We start from the raw sequence: 22,675 nt of genomic DNA, 5'->3' as shown, positions 1-22,675 counted from the left end.
CGATCGGGGATACAGGTGACCCCATAGCCGCGCCATGGATTTGCTGATAGTAATTTCCATTATAAACAAAGTAAAAACAATTCAAACACACTTCAAGAACTTTTATCACATGCGCAGCAGACAGGCGGGTCCGATCACTAAGTGTGTTATCCTGTTCCAGACGAGTTTGAATAATTCTTAAAGCTTTATCAACGGGTACAGAGGTAAAAAGAGCAGTAACATCATAAGATCTTAATTCTTCGTCCTCCTCTACAGTTTTGTTCTTAATTCGCTCGGCGAAAATCTGGGAATTGGCAACGTGATGTACTGTCTTACCAACAAGAGGGGCTATAATGTCAGCAACCAATTTAGCACTACTGTATGTGATTGACCCGACGCTACGCACAATGGGTCTAAGTGGAGTGTCTTTCTTATGAATTTTAGGCAACCCGTAAAATTTGGGTGGAGTTTCGGTGGTGGGGTACAACTGTCTATACTCAACTCTGTTGATACCACCCTCTTTCTCGATTTCAAGAAGCACAGATGTTAATTGTTTCTTGTACTTACTGGTTGGATCCTTTTTACCTAAGTTCTTGTAGGTATTAGTGTCACTAAGAAGTTTCTCACACTTGCGATTGTATTCCTCACTATTCAAGATGACCACTAATCTTCCCTTATCGGCTGGTAAAATTTGGATTGACTCCCAGCAAACACAAAACGTTTTCGACATCATTCGCAAAAGGTTATAAAAGGTTGTCAGAAAACGTTTAAATGTCGGGTTATATAAAGGGTACATTAATGGTATAAAACGTTTTTATAACATTAAATAACATTTTTTGATAATCTATTGCTCAGCAAACAAAAATGTTTTGCATAAAACGTTTAAATGTCGGGTTATATAAAGGGTATACAAACGTTTTAATAACATTCCAAAAACATTCTTGAAAACTTGACACAAAACATTCTAAACAGAATGTTATTTTGGGGTCAAAAAATATTTTGTGAATAATGTTTGGCCAAAATATTTTCAATAACGTTTTAAAAACGTTTTCATGACCTTTATATAACCCGACATTTAAATGTTATTAAAAGGTTATGAAAAAACATTTTAAGAACATTGCTGTGTTTGCTGGTTTCAAATATTTTAACATGTTATTTAATTATTGACACAATATTTGGCAAAAACGTTTGCAAAAATAGTTTACAATAACATTTTTTGAAAACATTTAAAAATATTGTTGTAGTGTGTTTTCATACAAAACGTTTTAAAACGTTATCATGACCTTTATATAACCCGACATTTTAATGTTATTAAAACGTTATTACCTAAACCAAAAGCCAAAATATAACTAATTTAAAACGTTTTTAAAACGTTTTTGTGTTTGCTGGGTAAATAGCCACTGTTTACATGGTTTTGCACTCATAATATATCCAACTTCCATTTTATAAATCAGCAAAGACCAAACAAAAAAGTCAGTATCAACTGTCTATCCATTTATAAAACATCCTTGAGCATCACCTTGTTTGGATCTCCCCCGAATGCTGCAATATTCTCATGGAGAAACTGCATAGCAGCGAGCTGGTCCATGAAGCCATAATTGCCAGTCAAACATGATTGTCCTCTAAAGCAACTGGTTGTCATATAACCGAGAGCACCTAAAATAGATAAATGTCATGCAATTATGACAGTGGATAGCACATCTTTCAAAAGAAAAGAAAAGAAAAGAAAAGAAAAGAAAAGAAAAGAAAAGAAAAGAAAAGAAAAGAAAAGAAAAGAAAAGAAAAGAAAAGAAAAGAAAAGAAAAGAAAAGAAAAGAAAAGAAAAGAAAAGAAAAGAAAAATGACATAATGTTATTTAAGTATTGACACAATATTTGGCCAAAATGTTTGCAAAAATAGTTTACAATAACATTTTTTGATAACATTTAAAAATATTGTTACAGTGTGTTTTCATACAAAACGTTTTAAAACGTTATCATGACCTTTATATAACCCGACATTTTAATGTTATTAAAACGTTTTACCTAAACCAAAAGCCAAAATATAACTTATTTAAAACGTTTTTAAAACGTTTTTGTGTTTGCTGGGCTGATCTTTTTACAGTTCGGGCGACTGACAAGGTTGACTACTTTAGCTCTCAGTTCGCCAGCCTCCCGACATGCCGATTCGGTAGATGAAACGATTACGTTTAACAGTCTGTCTGAGCAGTTCTTTACCCATTTACTGATACACTCCGAGGCGATATTATTCCCTTTTTTCTGTGTATTTTATCACACTCTTCCGTTCTGAGGCAGCTACTTGTCTCGCCTAAAGACAAAACTGAGAAGAAAGACATTACCGGACCAATTTATTACATCCCCTGTCAGGGGAAAACCCTGAAGGGCCAGTGTTCAGAATCATACATTGGTGAGACTGAAAGATCATTGAAAACCACATTCTCAGAACACCGTCGTCCGAGTACTACCTCGTCGGAAGTCTCCCAGCACATCCACATTGAATCTCCCGGCCAAAAGTTGATTTGGATGAGGTCAAAATCCTTGACCGGGACGCCGGATACTTTGAAAGGGGTGTGAAGGAGTCAATTTACATCAGAGCCAACCAACCATCTCTCAACCGCGACGGGGGCCGATACAAGTTACCAAGAGTGTACGACCGGGTTTTGGGGTCAAGTGTCCAAAAGGTCACTGATCCCAAACTTGGGTTGCCAGTCTCCAGATGAAGGTCAAAGTTGTGACCGAAAATTTGAGGTACGTCTTAATTTTGTGTTGAGATCATAAGTTTAAATTTCCAATAATAATAATAATAATTGTGTGTGTGGGTGAAAATATATTTTGGTTTGGATTTTTGTCTATTTATAGCCATTTCTTACTCTTTTACACCGCCCTATTGAGAAAATAATAAAGCACGTATACAGTGTACAGCGCCGTCAAATACACACATCGATGGCACACTGAGTTTGCCGATAGTAGCGGTGTTGTGCTGCAAAGCCTAAATTCTACAGGGTGTCCCAAAAACAGAACCCTCAATGTGCCCCTTTTCCTCCTGTTAAAAAAAAATTGAATCGTTAGATTTAATAAACCGAAACAAATAGTTCAATCGGCTCACAACTTTTGAAGATATGCTCTTTTTAAGAAATGTATCCGTTTTTCACTCTGTCCACGGATGAGGTTTGGCTACTTCAAAATTGAAAAGGAGTACAGGGTGATTCAAAACTCATGTTTGTGGCGCTTTTGTACGAAATCTAGAAGGAATATGCTGTGTAGTCATGATCATGGTAGTGTGTTGATTGGTATAGGCCCATTCTCCGATAAAGTGTTCAAGTTTGGTCTCAGGAATGACACAATGCAAACCACGAAGAATTCATGAATCTCATTCAGAATTGTAAACTTTCAGAACACGAAACAATGCATGGGTGATTTTTCAACAACACTTCATTTTTGAGCAATATTACTTGTACGTATTGGGGGTAACGTATCTGTAGTAACGTATCTGTGAAGCCCTTCACCACTCTTGTCTTAATCGTACAAGTGTAAAACCTTACCGACTTAATACCCATACTTGATCAGTCATCACCCAATGTACTAAAGTATGGTATGGTATTTGGCTTCATTTAATAATTTGGTGTATTTGTAAGACCAAATATCTTGGTGCAATGATATCAGATGAAGGGTCAAAACCTGAAGTGCTCTCCAGACAAGAACATCTCTCTGGAATCAAAAATCAAACTAATGCGCACCCTCGCCATATCCATCTTCCTGTATGCTTGCGAATCGTGGACACTGACAGCAGAGCTGAAAAGGAGAGTACAAGCACTGGAGCTGAGTGCCGGGAATTATTTTTAGTTAACATCTTGAATGTGTTATAGGAATATAAAAGAAAGCTTAAAAGGTTGGTTTGGTAGAGTCCTGTGGAGGTCATCATTAAATTCCCGTATATACCGGACTACTTGGGGCGTGTTCGTTTTGTTACACTCCCCTTTAATAGGGGCAGTGTTCTCACAAACATGAAGGTTTGGGCCTTTAAGGCAGCTGTGTACTCTCAGACATGCATGTAGTAAAAGTGCCATAACTTATATAGAAGTATACATTTTTACTAATGCAAGACATCAATGAATCTTAATATAAATACAGATTTGGTGTAAAAACAACAATTATGAAGAAAATCACATAAAGGTGAATTTTTTTTTGGTACATCAGAACAAAAATGATATTGGCCTCTATTTTTGGAGATATTGACCTTTAATGCATCAAAATGAACTTTTAAAAATTCACAAATGCCTATTTGCACAAAACAAACATAACCAAGTACATACATATCAAAAAAAAGTTCAATTTCAAGACGTCTAGAGTACACAACCGCGTTAAGAACTTCTTGTTGTATAAACTATAGTAGCCATTTGAAAGGATAGAAGACATAGTTACCATAGCGATCATGACCATATTCGAGGGTTTAGTGCATGAAGGTCCCAACTGCAGACTGCAATACCTGACATATGTCATACCGTAAAAAAACGTTAATAAGCATACGTACCTATAGACGATGCGCTCGGACAATACTATTTACAAATATCTGTATTAAAGATATTTGTAAAAAATGAAAAAGTTTAACAAACTATCGTAAACATTCGTTCTTGTCCGAGCAGCTCGTTCTTTAATAGGCACACGTGCTAATTTACAATTATTTACGGTATGTGTACGATAAACAATACAGATTGCAGAAACTATCAATGTCTATAGACAAATCCAATTTCACGCATTCCTACACCTCAATGGCAGCCATAGCTGGGTCCCCGTATGAAATGATGCGTCCTTGGCCGGGATTTTAAACGTAGACAATAGAATGATGAAAGTTTACGACACAATACAACATAGCATCGATTTTTAGCGGCTTTAATCCACCCAATTGGACAGTCACAACACCAGTTTGGTACGCTGGGGACCGAGTCATGGCCGACTAATTTCTGACCATCACTTGTCTTGTTGGATTCGTCTATAGGGTATCCAAAAACAAAATGTCCCTCTGTGAGGTTGTACCACAATTCTCAAAATATTAAGAATATACGAAATTCGATTACGGAAATGGTGAGCCCGTTTATTATTCTTCCTTGCGTACAATTTTCATTGTTTTGGGAATAACGCCCATGATGTAACGCTAGTGCTATTTGTCCCAAGTTTACTATTTTGCAGACATGTCATGATTGATGAATGTTTACAATGTTTTTTGTTCTTATTAATTATTAATGACCCGATTGCAATGACACTATCGGCAAATGTGCAAATTTTATTACTGCCATTGCTATTGCAGATTGGGTCCTCTTAAACGAAACACTAGAGTTATTTTGATATTGACAGAATCGAGTAAAGAAATGAAACCACTCGTATTGTCTTACTCATTCAGTTCTTGAGAGAAAGAATAATATATGATTATTCAGTGTCCAAAGTCCCAAACGACTTTTCAACTTGAACCGTCTTTGCATAGTATGCATGTATTTATGCTTTCTTTATATTTTGTGCGTATCTTTGTGACATAATTATTAAAAGACGTATAATAAGTGAAATAAAAAGGGAAGGTTTGTGAAGAAACTAAAGCTTTACATTTACGTGCATCATTGTTTTGTAAAATCACCGCAAGTCTATAAGGTATTGTAAATTCCTGAAAGATTACAGTGACCTCTGTACACACATTCACAACGTTTCAATGAACTTGAAACCAGCACAACACTCAATCAATTGAAGCAAAAGGTTTAAATAAGGTTCTCTTTTTAGAGCATCCGCGTCCCGTGTCGTTTAAGTTATCGGCTATCTCCTGGAATTCTACCCTTTTCCTCATAATAGTCTTCTGTTCCCGCTGCAATCAACCACTCTTGAAAAAGTCTCGTCGGATGACGGACGAAAATTGGAGTAAGTCAAATTTTTTCTTAGTTGTGTGGCCAGTTTAAATTAACCTCAACAAGTCTTCTGTTCATTGTTTCTAATGATTTTGATGTTATCTTTTGTATAATCTCGTTGTGATTTCGTCACAATTCCTAATAACAGATTTCTGTAAACTGTCCCTGTTTAACCCGCGATTCGCCGAGCGCGTGTAGCGATAACGGCGTTACACTCTAACAAAGTAGGTGAGATCGCCCTCTGTAGTCGGAATAATACAAAGGACGCGAGCGGTTTATAGTTGCCTGCTATTCGTCACTATGCGATGATCACAACAATATGGGCTATTCAGGGTGATATCCATACTCCCCCTCTGGAAGACATAACCCCAATCTCCCACCCAGGGGGTATATATTTCAAATGGGGTTACCCACTCAGGTAATTCCATTTGAAATTCACACTCCCTGTGTGAAAGATTAATGCCATGTTTACCATAGTGGGTGTGTGGATTCAACTGGAATTGACCATTGTGAAATTAAGTTTATGCCTTATGTGTCGTACAAAATATAAAATATTATTATTATTTATCACCTTTAAAACATTGTATTGCTTCATTTGATAGGATATCGTATACTTAAACCCCCAGCCCATTACGTTTCGTTTCAATGAAGTCATTTTGTCGCTTGCATTTTAATGTATTTTATGTTGATGTTGTCAACAATTAGATTTCAATTAATTCTCGTAAACATTGGCTGTACGAGGCTAATGTGGCACTCCGGTTCTTGGAAATGTCACTACTCTGCATCTTTTCAGCTGAATTGATATTGAAATTTGACCAATGAGATCGATTGTACCTTTTTGCTTTAGAAAGAAAAATGTTGTCATTGGTCAAACCGTAAATCGCTCGTCGATAACATTGATCTTAATCGTGTACATCAACTGTTGCGATAGTGTCATCATCGGAAGGCCCGACGAAATTGGCCCCACAGATTGCAATCTTCAACGACTTTCTGTAACTTTTCATCTTAAAGGCATATATCAAAGGGTTCAAGCAGCTATTACAGAATGCGATTATGACGCTGGTGTGGTAATACCAACTGCTGAAGTCAACATTCACACCAAATGTATACGACATGAAAATGGTTTGGTTTGGAGCCCAGCAGAGAGCAAATACAAACACTACAATAACCAACATTTTGATGACTTTCTTCCTTGCTTTCAACAGTTCCAACGAGGCTTGCGATGCTTTCCCTGAACTTGCACTCACACTTTTTGCAGATTGTTTGAGAGACTTCATAATGAGACCATACGTTATTGCCATGGTGGTAAGTGGTATCACATATAAACTAAAGGTGTTGAGGATTCCCATGCTTGTCTTGTATGCCACTGAAGACCAGTATACAGGACACGATGTACCGTCATATTTAACCACCCATGTTTGGTATGATTTGATTAGATACCCTAAAATCCACGCTCCAATTGACATTAGAATAGCTTTCTGATGAGTGAAAAATGAGTTGTACTGCAACGGGCGACAGATGCTGAAGTATCTTTCGAACGTGACACAGGTAAGGTTTAGGCTGGACACGATGAAACTGGACCAGAGTGGCCATTTGGAGAGCAGAAGTGCGCACATCACTTTACCACCAATACCAGATGGAATCGGGATCTCAATACCTGAAATTAACAACACAGATTGAGGTTGGGTTTAAAATTTAAAATATTACATGTGTATTACCTTGGTAACCAGTAAAGAAATTAAAATGAAAAGCAATGTGATATAACATCCAACATGTCCAATGGGGTAAATTAACACAAGCAAAAGCTTTTCCTTTTAAAACTTTTCCTTTTTAAACATTGGCAACAGCATAAAGATTTGGCAAAACATCTTATACCTTTCCTTTCCTTTCCTTTCCTTTCCTTTCTTATACTTCCTATAGCAGCTCATTTGAGCTAAACGGGAAGTCCTCTGGAACTTAGAGGAAGTGATTATACAGATATCTGAACCGGGGATGGTCCCCCTTCTCTTTTCGAATAGCTCTGACACTTGACGTGCACAGGATTGGACTCTTCCTGTACACGGGACCACCAGCTCTACGTGACTTTCCGAACCACGAGACACCGTTCATACACTACGTATTCTCTTGGTCGGGCTGACGTCACAAAGGGGAAATAGCCTTGTAAAACCAGTGTTCGCATGTGCAGTTCCCCTTTCTCGAGCTGGTTGCTATGCGCGCGCTTGTGCAAAGGGGACGAAGGCCGACGAAGGGGACAATGTTCCCGGATGTCCGACAGAGTGAATATCTGCATGTGCTACGTAGTGTATGGGGGCCGAAGGAATTCTACAATTATATTCTAGTAGGCCTACTGCTTCGAAAATATCTCTGATACACTAACCTCACAGTAACTGAACATAATTGCTGGATTCCCGACCTTCTAGGAACAATTTGGGATAGGTTAATGAATTCTCACCAAAGGCAAGCCCAAGGCTCGAACCCACGCAGATCGTATTATCCGCTCGGCCATCTCGCCCACCATACCACGTATACAGACTCGTTACACATAATCATAATAAGTCAAAATGCCAAACCAACAGATGTAACCCTTGGTCTTCCACTTCGCTTGATGAGAATAATGATATTTGTGTTGTTATCACATTTTCTGACCTCACGAAACAAGAAGAATAATCCAACAAGAGCCAACAACATATCCTTCCATGGAAACTAAATGCAAGGAATATGATTTTGCCACAATTTTCAGATCGTGGGTTACTTTCATTTAGGGACGCACCATTAGATACTCAGGGGGGGGGTAGGAAGTTGGGGTCGGGGAAAGAATTTTTTTTCCCCGCCAAAGGCGGCGAAGTTTTTTTTTTTTCCGCCGAAGGCGGCAATTTTTTTTTAAATTTCATGCATTTATACACAGTTAGCATGGTTAGGTGGGGAAAGGGTTTTTTTTTAGTGTTGGTGGGGAAAGCTTTTTTTTGCTCATGTAGTGGGCGAAGTTGGTTTTTTTAAACTTCCTACCCCCACCTAGACTATGCCATAGTCGAATTTTATTAAAAATATGTTATTGTTAGTCCTGATGAACCCATTTCGTTGAACTCAAAATTATACTGATGTTTATTAAAATTAAAGTATTCAATAGTAAAATGGTCATAAATAGTTAAAAATATCAGACGATTAGTGAAAATAAAAGTAATTGAATGCAACATTATCTTGCATAATTATAACGGCTCACTTTAATACTGAACAATTCTGATTTTGGAATCTACCAGTTTATTGATAGCGAACCCCGATAATTAGTCGAATTTTATTAAAAATATGTTATTGTTAGTCCTGATGAACCCATTTCGTTGAACTCAAAATTATACTGATGTTTATTAAAATTAAAGTATTCAATAGTAAAATGGTCATAAAGAGTTAAAAATATCAGACGATTAGTGAAAATAAAAGTAATTGAATGCAACATTATCTTGCATAATTATAACGGCTCACTTTAATACTGAACAATTCTGATTTTGGAATCTACCAGTTTATTGAGAAGCTAACAAACAGAGGGAGTAGAGTGACTGATCAGATGTGAAAATCTATCAATTGTGCACACATTAATTAAATCAGAGTTTTAAGCTTAAATACAATATCCAGAGTATGCACAATGGGCAAGTGGACTACGGGGTAGTCTAACCCCCACCCTGAGAATCTAATGGTGCGTCTCTTATTATTGTACGCTGAGACATCAATATTGGGAATGGGACCATTGCAACAAATGAGGTGTCATAATGCGCAGAAATAAATACTGCTTCTAATAAATTATGATCAACGAAGGTGTTTATATCATACAAATTAATTTACTTATCATGAAGATGACAATGATCTGTATGGACGAATTACATCATGTATGAATATGAATGGAGCATGATATGTATGAAGTAATGTATGAATGAATGACATGTGAGAATGACATGTAAATAAGATAATTGGTACGTTCTCAATAAAATTGTTTACACCTGCAAACAACATAAATAGTGAATATGTGCTTGAAAGTGTCAGTGTCGATTCATATGAAGTTCAATTCAATAATAAACTGGTTTACATCTGGCAGGTAATTAGGGTCAATTAGAAAACTAGCTTTGTGCTAAATGTTTTCCGATCATACCACAAATATTTTAATTGGGAACTTACAATAATTAATTAAACAACTTTTAATAAGGCATTGGTTCTGGATTTCTCAATATTCATTTTCTTTATTTTGAAACTTGAAATGAAATTAAAGTAATTTTAGACTGACAAAAATTTATGCTGGCTTAACACAAAAAGTTCAGAAGTCAAATTAGCATAAAAAGTTCGTAAGTCTATTTCTTGTGTAAAGTCAATTTTACAGTCTTTCCTTGCTTTAGCAGTAAAGGTACTTAAGCTTACTCAATATGGAAAGTTCTTTTCAAGAATGACGGCGGAATAACTCGGTAATACGTCGTACGTTTCTAAAGAGTTGTTTATATCGAGTGATGATCCAGATCAAAGGTTACTATTATGGGTTTGGCGCTCAGCTCGCAGCTTATCCGCCCATCGATCGCGACTAGCCGCTTCGCGGCTTGATGTCGCGGCTTCACCGTTCATCCCCATCTCGATCGTGAGTAGTATTTGTAACAGACTACAGATAATAATAATATACAACTAAATAACAAATGTCCATTCCGGATGCCAATATCTTGTTTAGTGTGGTTTCATGCTTGGTATTTTTAGTACATAGGTTATGTTTGATTGTTTTTAGAGCTAGAAAGTTGTCAGTGAAACGACTATGCTCTTGCGCGAGTCTTGCTTGAAGCCAAAAAAATGCAAGATGGTTCGTAGGCGAAGATAGCAAGGGGCCCTGTCGGTAACTGCTGACTTGCTAACATCTTAAATCCGCCACTGCCCTTTGGTGGTTCGGAGACTGATGGAAAGCATTACATCGACTATGCGATGATCATAATCGCCCGGCTCCACTATAATTCCTAGGGGAGTTCACCCACTTTACTGCTGATAAGGATATGATCTAACTGGTGTGTGAGTCTCAAGGATGCATCCAGGTCCAAAGGCAATTTCTAGGCTGCGGAATTCATGTTTGTGCTGGTCGAAACTTAGATTTGGCCAAGATCACCAAACTCGTCCAATTCTCGTTTGTTTAGCAATAATGGGGTCCAATTACCATTGGGTCAGCAATATCTGCATGTTTGTTATATTTCTTTGCCTTTTCCAGATGATCTGTGACGAAGCCATAAAAATCCTGTTCTGCTGGACTCCGTTGGTGCATCCATTGTAACAGTTAACCGGGGATTGCATTTAGGGATGCCCACTGTCAATACCAAAGAGCTTTTAATAGAAATAGAGTCGCAATAGATTATATAATCTTTTGTTCTTTTGATGCCGATTAGAAGTTGCGACAGGCTATTCATAAAAGTGGTACCATTGTTTCGAAGAAAGGGTTCCGCCATTAAATTAGTCACTGATCCGGCATCATATTAACGCTCTACACAACAAGCGAGTATCAATAAGTGACCACACTACAGTCATGTGTAAGGGCAGTCATGTGTAAAGTGGTACCATTGTACTCATGTATCCGAAATGTGTGCTTGTGTGGGTCTGAAGACTATGAGGAGGCTTTAGCTGTCGATGCAATCATCTTTACCACCCACCTGACGATAGGCGTTTCATTTAAATCAATTGAATGCTCTTGGTGATTGATTACACACTAGAATGTATGAAGGCTGCCATGTCCAGTCCATATATCTATATTAGTCTTTAATGGTAATCGCTATACGTATACATGTAAGTTAAGTATAGGCCTATAAAGGTTGTTTTTAAGAAATTTCCATTTAATTTTATTTTAAGAAGGAGATAGGTATAGAAATAGTGGCGAACCCAAAGAGGGGAGGGGGTTGGGGAGGGGCAGATTCACCTCTGTGAGAAGTCTTGGGAGGGGAGGAGGGAGGAAGAGGGGAGGAGGGGATATGGAGAATGAGAGAGGGCTGGAGGAAGGGATAAATAAAAAGATATAATAAAGACAAATAGGCCTAGCTAAATAGAAATATAAGGAAAATTATGGGAATGAGAGAGGGAGGGTGAGAGGGGACAATGAGAGCGAGGGAGTGATAAAGTGTAGGCCTAGGAAAGAATAAATATAGAGAAGGGAAAAGAAAGGAATGATGAATACATTTAATAATAATTATTAGGCCTATATAATAACTAAACACATAACAGCACTGGGCAGCCATTCGACGATGTCAATGCCTTTATTAGTTACGTAATTAAAACGCCCAGTCAGGTGTATTTCACACCTACCAAACACAACTCACCCAATTTCGCAAACTGGACGTTGAATGTACACTCTCATGAATATTGATTGGCAACATTTTCCAATATGTCAGCGCTCTAATCGGAAACAATAGAACAATAGACCCTGCAGAGCGTTGGTCAATACAGTTTCCACTAGAACGATTTTTCATTCACTGTGTGCGTGGACTCACACACGTATTGTCTATGGAGAAACTGATCGATACAAGAAATCCCAGGCCTGTAAAATGGCGTACATGACTTGTTTTGATCCAAATGTAGGCCTATATCAGGGTGTTTCAAGAAATTCCTGATTCCACCAGAAAACATTAACCAAACTTTTTCCTGTTTGGTCAGTAAATAGAGAGGACCTTCCTTCATGAAGAGATCAACTTTTTTTATTGAAAAATTTAATGAGATGAGAACTACAACAGGTTGAAGTGACACCATTCCGTGCATCATGTGTTCAAACGCAATTATCTCCGAATTTGGAGTGAATCAGACAAGCAAACTTACATACTCATAAAATTTAACTATTTTTGAAGACAAAATGTGTAGGATGTTAAGAAATTTAAGAATGTTTAAGCCTACCGCGGCCCATCTCAAATCATGCACTTCCCCGTGCACTTCTCACTACCATGTCCATTTCATATGCTATCCATCATGGCTTCCATGCACACACAGTGTATTGCTCAATGTAGTAAAGATAACCTTTGAGTTGGAGCAAATTTCTCAAAATTGGTAGTGATTAATGTTACCAAACTTATGCCATGATGAAATATAATAATTTTTGAAGATAAAATGTGCTGACCTTAAAAGATTGAACAATGTTTAAGACTACCGCTTTTCATTTGAAATAATGCACTTATTGTTCATCTCCTCTATGGAGATATTTTCCATGGCGGCCATCTATGATCATGCTTGAGGTTTCACCAAACAAACCATGGGTTTTGAGGTCTTATATTTTTTGTTGTATGTCAACAAAATCGATTAAATTTTCAGGATGATCTTATTTTCATGTTGTTATAAGCAAATATAATATTCCAGATAAGCTAGTTACTAAATACATTAAGAAAAAGTACCTTAAAGTTGCACTTTCTGTTAGTATTCCTTTTTGGACTTTAACTTTTTAACATGTTCTAGCAGCCCTATATAAAACCGTGACACTCAAAAGGCCATATCTCTGGAATGAAACGTCCGATTAAGATTATTTAAACGCCAAAATGTTCAGGCTTTCATCAATTCCCAGCCAATAAGTTAGGTCTGAATCAATTTAAAAGTACTTCAATTTTTAGTGGACATGCCTAATAGAATGTAGCCATTGCTATTCTCAGGCTGATGGAAATCATTTGTCGAGTCTGTGGCTGAGTACCCAGGGGATGATGGTTTCATGCTCTTGGATGCCAACAATGTTGACGCCTGCATTATCATGATTATTGAGCCCATATTTGATGAGATTACACTTCCTGTATAAGGTACGCACATTGATTGGCAACATTTTCAATAGACACAATAGAACAATTAACCCTGTAGTGCGTTGGAACGAACTTACTTAACTTAATAAAAGAAAATAACTGGCCAGACCAACACAATACCAAATATACGTACATACAAATTAAACATCAACCAAAACATAATTGCGTATCAAATACACACACATTTTTTATTAGTTCTCGTACTCAAAATGTTTGCATAAATCTTTTCGTATATTGTTACAATTATCTTTATAAACAATTTAGCATTGAAACATTATTCAGCAATAAAAAGAGGTTTTGATAATGGTTCGTTTTGCTTTTACAGGCCGTTATGTAATAATTGCTTTGTTGTTTTAAGCCCGCGGTTTAGGTCAAGTTCAATTGGACAATATTCCGGCGGATATTTTTTCGTTTAAAACCCTGTTACATGCAAACGTAGCACCAATTTATTTTAAATAAACAAAAAACCGTAAGTAAGCACGTTTTCTTCCAATAGGGAAAGTTGATTGATTGAAATTGCCAATGGACATTGGCGACGTCCAATGACTTGTATGAAGATTTATTCAATTTTGTACGAGCGTATACATTCAAAAAAGTAATGTGATAACGTCATGGCTTAAAAAGAATCGTCGTTATTTTATTTATTTAAGACAAAATTATTTAGAGGTGCATTGTGGTATCTTTAAATTATTACGCTATTTCAACTGACCTAATTGACTGCTTTTTTGAATGGTTAAATTACAAACATTTGCCATTTCGCTCAGATTCTATATCCAGTGTTATCTGACCGAGTTATATTGATCACAAATGAATGATGATAAGGGCGTTTTGGGGCCATTATTCGGGCATAAGGAACAGTATCGGATTTTAGCTGTCAGCTATTCAGCAGTTGCTGACGGACACAATCATTTCGCTTAGAACATTGTAGCCACATATCCTAGTTGCTAGGGTCTGTGTTTTCCCGGCTGTGTTCAAAACAACACTAAACAAGATATTGACATTGTGCTGCCCAGTTGTATTATCATCTGTTAATTTAGACATTTGAACCTATGCATGGGTGCAAATGGGGCCCAACCGGAGGACCTAACATCAGGAAAATAACATTTGGGTCTAGTATTTTGGCCCCAGAAGATGTAGAATGTACACAATAGTTTGTGTGTAGGGTCCGAAGTGTAAATAAAATATACGGCGGAGGTATATATTTTTTGGCCTCGGGAAATAAACTGAAGATTACAAACAAGTAGAACAGTCTCTGGCCTCATTATCTATTTAATAGAGAGTTTGCGATTTCAAAACATACGTATCATACGCCCGTGAATCTATTCAAAATCAATCACAGGTGACGGGATTCTGAATAGATGTACGGCATTGGCGTACGTACGTTTGGAAATCGCAAGGGTCGCAAGCTCTCTAGTATGAACACCCAAACCCCTCCTACTTTTATTGGGATATATGGACCATCCCATTTTAGAGTGTGTCCAGTCATTGAACTTGAATACAAAAGTGAACCATTATTCTGACCAGCAACCTTACCCATGGCAGAATGGCATGAGAGCAAGCGGATAAGATGTCATAATTTTGTGTGTAATGTTTTTTATAAAATGTCTTTTAAAATTTTGATTTGAAAATCAAAACCACTTAAAAGTGGTTTTGATTTTAAAATTTTAGATTAGAAAATATTTCATGTATCTTTTTTATTATTTTATAATTTTGGCTGCAACTTATTTCAGGATTCGGTACCTGTTGTTGTTACGATATAACACGATATTGAACAATCAGTTATTCGCTTTTAAAATTTATCGAGCTAAAATATTATAGAGTTCTGTAATATAATGATAGTACACATAAAAAATATCATGGTCAAGGAGAATATTAAATATTTCCCAGTTGGTTTCTAAGCTTATATTATGTAAAAATATGAAAAAACGCATTTCAATATCAATCTCCTATTGAGTTTTAATTTTTATCAAAGGTGGACTTAATGTAAGTGGCGCTGTCAGCAAAGTATTGTTGTACGTAATAGAAAATGCTTTTAGAGTTTGGTTCCTTTTTAAGTGCATTGAGATTAAAGATTATAGAGTTCTATAAAATAATGATAAATTTGTTTTCAAATTCACACAGAGAATATAATATTATATTTTCCAGATGGTTTTTTTAAACCCATTTCAATGTCATTCTCACATGACAATTTGTGTAGGCATTTGATGGATACGTACCTGCATGCTTTGCACTTTAAAAGGAACCAAAGTCTAAAAACATTTTCTATTACGTACAACAATACTTTGCTGACAGGGCCATTTACCCTAAGTCCACCTTTGATAAAAAAAAAAAATAACACTCAGTAGGAATGCAATTTTAAAGATGAAATCGACCAAGTAATAATGACACACACACAATTCTAAAACAACATCTTTTGCACAGAATTCAATGGGATTTGAAAAGTAAAGTGGCAGTTGAAACTCTATTGATAACACTTTTACAGTGCATGATGGGGCTTCCTTAAATCATCCTCTGATATTAAATAGTAATTCAAAATGCCCAATGTCAAAATTACGTCGTTTACAGATATATTCTTAATGATTCTATATCTGTATTTCAGAAATCGTAACATGCAATTTACAAAGTCAATGCATGGAAAAGGAGGACACTGGTTACAAGTCACATCTTCATTATCATTCAGTCCGGTTAAATGTCAAAAACGACGTGGGGGAAATCATCAAACAGTGGCGTATTTCGGCCCTAAGTTATTAGAAGGTGATTTATTTCCGCTCAGGTCTCTAAGGAATTTAAACCGAAGGATGAAATAATGAACGACAAAGATTACGATCTATGCTACGCAATGGCAAGGCATGTCTCGGGTCGGTGGCTGATCTGTAGATGAATACCCAGTTCTTATCATCTGACCATAAGTCGTCCACGGTGGGGGATGATATTATCAAACGATGCTCTTAGATGGCAGCAATAAAGACGCATGCATGTGCTCTTGAGAGACCAATAGCTACCAGTATTAACCCTAACCTATCAAATGCCATGAAATACCATGCTCTTTATGCAATATTCAGCATCGACTGCTTGTGAAGTAGCCTTCCTCTATGCGCGTCGCTGGCTGTACGGGTTACGGCGTTATGGTAGCAGTTGTGTTTGTGCTTGATGGAACGAACTTAATAAAAGAACACATCTGGCCAAACCAAGACAATACCAAATATACAGACAAATTAAACATTAACGAAAACATAATTGCGCATCAATTACACACACATTATTTATTAGTTCTCGCTCTCAAAATGCTTGGAACATATCTTTTCGTAGTTGTGTTACAATTATCTTTATAAACAATTTAACAATGAACAGAGGTTTTGATAATGGTTCGTTTTGCTTTTACAAGCCGTTATATAATAATTGCTTTGAACGATAATTGTTGTTTTAAGCCCGGCGTTTTAAGCCAAGTTGAATGGAACAATATTCCGGCAGAAATTGTTTTCGTTTCAAACCCTGTTACATGCAAACGTAGCACTAATTTATTTTAACTAAACAAACAACCGTAAGTAAGCACGTATTATTTCAATAGGAAAAGGTTGATTGATTGTAATTGCCAATAATGGACATTTGAGACGTTCAATGACCAACATGAAGATTTGCTCAATTTAGTTTACATATATACAAAAACGTAATGTGATTGGTATAGAACTGCATGGTTTAAGGTTAGCAACTACTCTATTTTAAACTGTTGCGATTTGGTAGTTTACAGCATCTTGCGAATGGTATTGAGCTTTGGCATAAATTGCATTGATCATTTCATAGCGAGCGTGTAGAAGAATTCAAATATCACAGATATACTTTTGTAAGTCCTGTGGTTCTTGAGTTATGTTGTAAAGAGGGCTGAAACAACAACACTTTTGTAAAACATACATAACTCAAAAAATCAAGCAAGATTTCAAAGTATATGATTGGTAGAATGAACTTTGGTAAAACATCAAAGTGTTATTTTTCAATTATATTGATTTAGACAATGAAGATCGCATCGCCGTTATTTTCCTGTAATATATGAATGCAGGATCCAAAAGAGATATTCGGGCCTTCCTATAATATGTGTTTTCAAATTATTTTGATAGTTTAAGACAAACTGGGATATCTTTAAATTATTATGCTGTTTCAACTGACCTAATATATATTGACTCTATTTCCGTATATTATTTTCTTAATGATTACTCGAGGTGAAGGTTAAATTATAAACGTTGACATTTCGCTCAGATTCAACATCATCTTTATTTGTCCTGTAATCATGGTAATGTTGGTCACAAATGAATGAAAATATGGGAGATTTCAGGGCATTATTCGGGAATAAGGAATTTCATGTCAAACCCAATAGGATGTGACCTCAATTACGGACTTAACATTTAATTTACTGTTTCATATTTTCTGAAAAGAAAATGGTTTCCGGGTATCAACCATTTTAAAGCGAATTCCGAAAAAAATATTGGTTCTCTGAAAATCCCGTACATTTTTATTTGCATATATTATTTCTGGCCTCGGGTCCAGTGCTAGCGACCTGAAGACACGAAAAGCTCTTGCTTGGACAACCTTCTGGACAGCACCTGTAGAAAATATCTAAAATCTCAATTTGCACCAAGGTTAAACTGTTTCACACAATCTGCGTCATGGGTTATCTCTACAGATATGGAAAATAAAATTAACTCATTTGGCACATCCTACTACCGTATTATACTGAAGATCAAGAGAGTAGACAGAGTGCCAAATGCTACCATCTACAATCTGACAGAGACAGCACCCCTTGTTGAGAGAGTCAGAACTCGTCAACCGAGTAGGGCATATACTCCGCTTGCCTTTACGGTTCGCTATCTCTAAGGTTCGCTATCTCTAAGGTTCGCTATCTCTAAGGTTCGTTATCACTCATTACGAAAAAGGTTCGCTATACCTAAGGTTCGATATCACTAATTTTGAAAAAGGTTCGGTATTTCTAAGGCTCGATATCACTAATTTTAAATAAGGTTCGCTATCTCTAATATTAAATAAGGTCCGCTATCACTAATTTATTGAAGGTTCGCTATCTCTAAGGTTCGCTATCACTAATTTAAAATAAGGTCCGCTATCTCTAATTTTAACAATCCCGGTATCCCTAAGGTTCGCTATCTCTAATTTTAAATAAAGTCCGCTATCTCTAAGGTTCGCTATCTCTAAGGTTCGCTATCTCTAAGGTTCACTATCACTAATTTCAAATAAGGTTCGTTATCTCTAATTTTAAATAAGGTTCGCTATCTCTAATTTCAAATAAGGTTCGCTATCTCTAATTTCAAATAAGGTTCGCTATAGCGGTCCTTATTTAAAATTAGAGATAGCGGACCTTATTTGAAATTAGAGATAGCGGACCTTATTTAAAATTAGAGATAGTGGACCTTATTTAAGATTAGTGATAACGAACCTTCGGTATAGCGAACCTTAATCGAAATTAGTGATAACGAACCTTAGAGATAGCGAACCTTAATTAATTAGGGATAGCGAACCTGAAACAAAATTAGTGATAGCGAACCTTAAGTATAGCGGACCTTTATTGGAATTAGTGATAACGAACCTTAGAGATAGCGAACCTTCAATAAATTAGTGATAGCGGACCTTATTCAAAATTAGTGATAGCGAACCTTATTTTAAATTAGTGATAGCGAACCTTATTTATAATTAGTGATATCGAACCTTAGAACTAGCGAACCTTATTCTAAATTAGTGATATCGAACCTTAGAAGTAGCGGACCTTTTTTTAGGTATAGCGGGATTCTGATCTCCATAGACTTTACACGTTAGTGATAGCGAACCTTAGAGATAGCGAACCTTAGAGATAGCGGACCTTAGAGATAGCGGGATGTCACCGGATAGTATGCATTGTATGTTCCAACTCATGGCAAGAGGAAATTTGCACGGCAACGAACTTTGTGGCTTTTGGGGGATATGGACAGTATGCTGAGTCAAGGTCAAGTATCAGCAACAGCTTAAGACCGATATGGCTGGAGGAAACTTGTGGTCGCCTACGCCGCAGCCGAAGAATGATGATGATTTCTGACCCCATCTCGCGATACTACTTTACATCGCAAAAGTAATTTTTATTTTAAAATAACCAGAAAATTGGATGAAGGCTTTATAATATGCCAGCTATACTATTCGGAAAAGTCCCAGGGGTACAGGTTTTTTCAAAACTAGTACTTTTGTTCGCTTCGCCATGTTAATATTCAAGGTGCAGTAAAACTTAACTTTGCGGCTAATGAATAAACATACAGTGTTCTTTTTCATCTATCCTTGATTTGCTTAAAGGAAGCGATTTTTGATGAAGAGAACCAACTTGTTTGTGACATTTTACTATGATTATTTCGAATGTAATTGTTTAATTTGTTTATGCGTCTATAGGCTAGATAACACATCAGTTGATAAGGCCATCTTAATTTGATAGTCGTCTCAATGGCCTGATCGTTGAAAATATTAAATCTTTGATTAATTTGTTTAAAAGAAGCGATTTTTGATGAAGAGAACCAACTTGTTTGTGACATTTTACATTATTTCGAATGTAATTGTTTATGCGTCTATATGCTAGATAACACGTCAGTTGATAAGGCCATCTTAATTTGATAGTCGTCTCAATGGCCTAATCGTTGAAAATATTAAATAGTAATTTTACCATTATATTAAATAGTAATTTTACCATTTACCGTCGTTTATAGATGTACTGATAGATGTATTAATTTTAATGATTTGGACATATTTAAGAAACCATGATTTATAACACGCGATTTCACAGAGCCAATACGTGGACAAGGAGGACACTGGTTAAAAGTCGTATCTATATTATCATTTCGTCTAATATATAAAAATAACGACGTCTTCTACAGTGGAGAAATCCGACAGTTTCCATCCAAAGTAGTTCCGCTAATATAATTCCTCTTGATACGAATAAAGATAAAGTTTACGACTTATGCTACCAAATGACAAGGTTGAACAAGTATCTTTGTTTAAAGGTACTAAGTAATATCATGATTTTCATCAGTGCCCCTCTTCTTCTTTTTCTTGCAAATTTATGTACATAAATATGTTCATCAACTCATGTCCTGAGTCCATGCTAGCCACATAGGGCCGGCACATAGGTTTCAACATAAAAAGTCCATGTGCACAGCAGAGCATTACATTCTGGGTCAATAAAGTCATCAACGACAGTATCCACTTTATCAATGGCAAGACAACCTCCACTCAATTTCCAGCTACACAAACAATCAGCATTAGCTGCATTGCAATGTGATTCTTCCAATCAATATCCCACTTCTTTGCATTTTACTCTTTATGCTCAATTCTTGTCAAACAGTTCTTGAATTGACAACAGACATGAATACACAAAAATGAAAACAACAACAAAACACAAAATTACATTAATTTAATATCAACATGTGCAGGTATCTGTACAAGTGAGGACAATACTCATAAATGCGCGTAGGAAGAAATGATTTTGTTGCTGACACAATCTGCATTGTTGTCTTTCAAATTAAAATCGACCTTTTCCACATGAACGTGTTATAAGGGCACATGTTTGGCGATTTACGTAAATTTCTTCATGCAGAGATCGATAAGAAAAGTGCCAGTAGAATTTATCAAACTATTTCTTATTATAAAAATACAATTTCCTGTTCACAATACATATATTGCTAGGCAAAAGAAAACTCATCAACGTAGATCCGGGGAGGGGATGGGGGAATTAATACTGACCAAATTATCCTCATATTTGGCCATTTTAGCCCGAACAGTGCCAATTTTTGACCACTTCGCGCGAATTTATTCCCATTTTGCACGATATTTCACCAGTTTAACTGCAATATAGCAAATTTTTCGCGAGCTTCGCGCGCATTTGTACCATAAACTAATGCTGTCGCCAAAAGGGGCTGGATGCCCCCTATACTTCAAGAACTCTTTTCTAATCCACCCCCCCATGGCATGGCATGCAACGGTTTAGAAATAATGGCCATTATTTTTAAAGGGGGTATGATCCATTAATTAAAGGGGGTAATTACTTTTGGTAGATGTTTATTATCAGCCCTGAACAGAAGGTATACCACCAAACAACCATGTTTTTGTTCATACCGCCAAAACGAAACATACTTGCCCAGCATACTTGAAGCCTAAAATGTCACTGGGGATTTTCTAAGAAATAGCTTTCATCTTATACCAAGATGGAAGATGAGGCTGTCAAGTGGGTCACCGCCTTCAATAAAATCATCACTGATGATACAATTTAGTTTGATACTTACCAATGTGCAACACCAGAATAAAGACTGAGGAGACAAAGTCACACGAAGCCAACGAAGTAATGAATACATTGGTAATGGTACGAAACTTAGGCACTCGAATCACCGTAAAAACCACCAGAAAGTTTCCAATGATACCAGTTACAGCAATTAGACCAAATATCAATTTGATAAAGACTTGATTATCAAATGGCGAGTCCCTGTCACTCCAGCCACTAGCGGGGCGATTGTCATCATCAATGTCTGTTTTCGTAGTTGGTGAAATAGTAGCATTAAAGTCCGAGTCATTCATTGTTATTGTTTTAAATACATGAAACAAATTACCAAGCGTTTAAAATCTTACTATGCCCGATATTCAACTTAATTTCCTTTTGATATACATTTCTCTCTGCTCCTTGAATTAAATATCAAACTGAAGATAAATGTCAAGTTTATTGCTATTTATTAGACGAGTTATCTCAATCGATGCAATTTTGGCTTATACGCGAGTATTGTCCATCAGTTAGTACTCTCTCACGCACGCAATGCTATCGTGGTATCTCAATCAACAAAACGAGATGAAATGCTTCCTCCTTTTGAATTGCTGCGAGTCTGCATGCGTAAAATTAAGTTCATCTGCATAATTATGACGTTGCAAACGAGTTATCCAATGGCAGATTAGGATCGCTTCTCTAGTACCGATGTTTATATAAAGTCAGCCTTGAGTTTGCGCGCTATTATTTTTTAATTAAAGACAACAGAATATC

The 22,675-nt window shown here is 36.5% G+C and overlaps 1 protein-coding gene across 1 annotated transcript; it reads right to left on the bottom strand.

Moving 5' to 3' along the window:
• Positions 1-5,376: 5,376 nt before the first annotated feature.
• LOC140152444 (somatostatin receptor type 4-like) lies at positions 5,377-22,375 on the bottom strand. Its single transcript, XM_072174763.1, has 2 exons — positions 21,933-22,375; positions 5,377-7,523 (listed from the first exon to the last, which is right to left on the bottom strand). The coding sequence occupies exons 1-2, from the start codon at positions 22,219-22,221 to the stop codon at positions 6,769-6,771; spliced, it is 1,044 nt and encodes a 347-aa protein (XP_072030864.1). The 5' UTR covers positions 22,222-22,375; the 3' UTR covers positions 5,377-6,768.
• Positions 22,376-22,675: the final 300 nt, after the last annotated feature.

This window comes from Amphiura filiformis, chromosome 5 (assembly GCF_039555335.1).
Source record: "Amphiura filiformis chromosome 5, Afil_fr2py, whole genome shotgun sequence".
Lineage (NCBI taxonomy): Eukaryota > Metazoa > Echinodermata > Ophiuroidea > Amphilepidida > Amphiuridae > Amphiura > Amphiura filiformis.
This window is presented reverse-complemented; position numbering and strand designations above follow the sequence as displayed.

What these genes read in the sequence shown, in the direction of transcription:
- LOC140152444 (XM_072174763.1), bottom strand. Translation starts at nt 22,221, where the DNA reads ATGAATGACTCGGACTTTAATGCTACTATTTCACCAACTACGAAAACA. An exon ending in TATTCTGGTGTTGCACATTG is followed by an intron (nt 7,524 to 21,932) that starts GTAAGTATCAAA and finishes TGTTAATTTCAG; the next exon opens with GTATTGAGATCCCGATTCCA.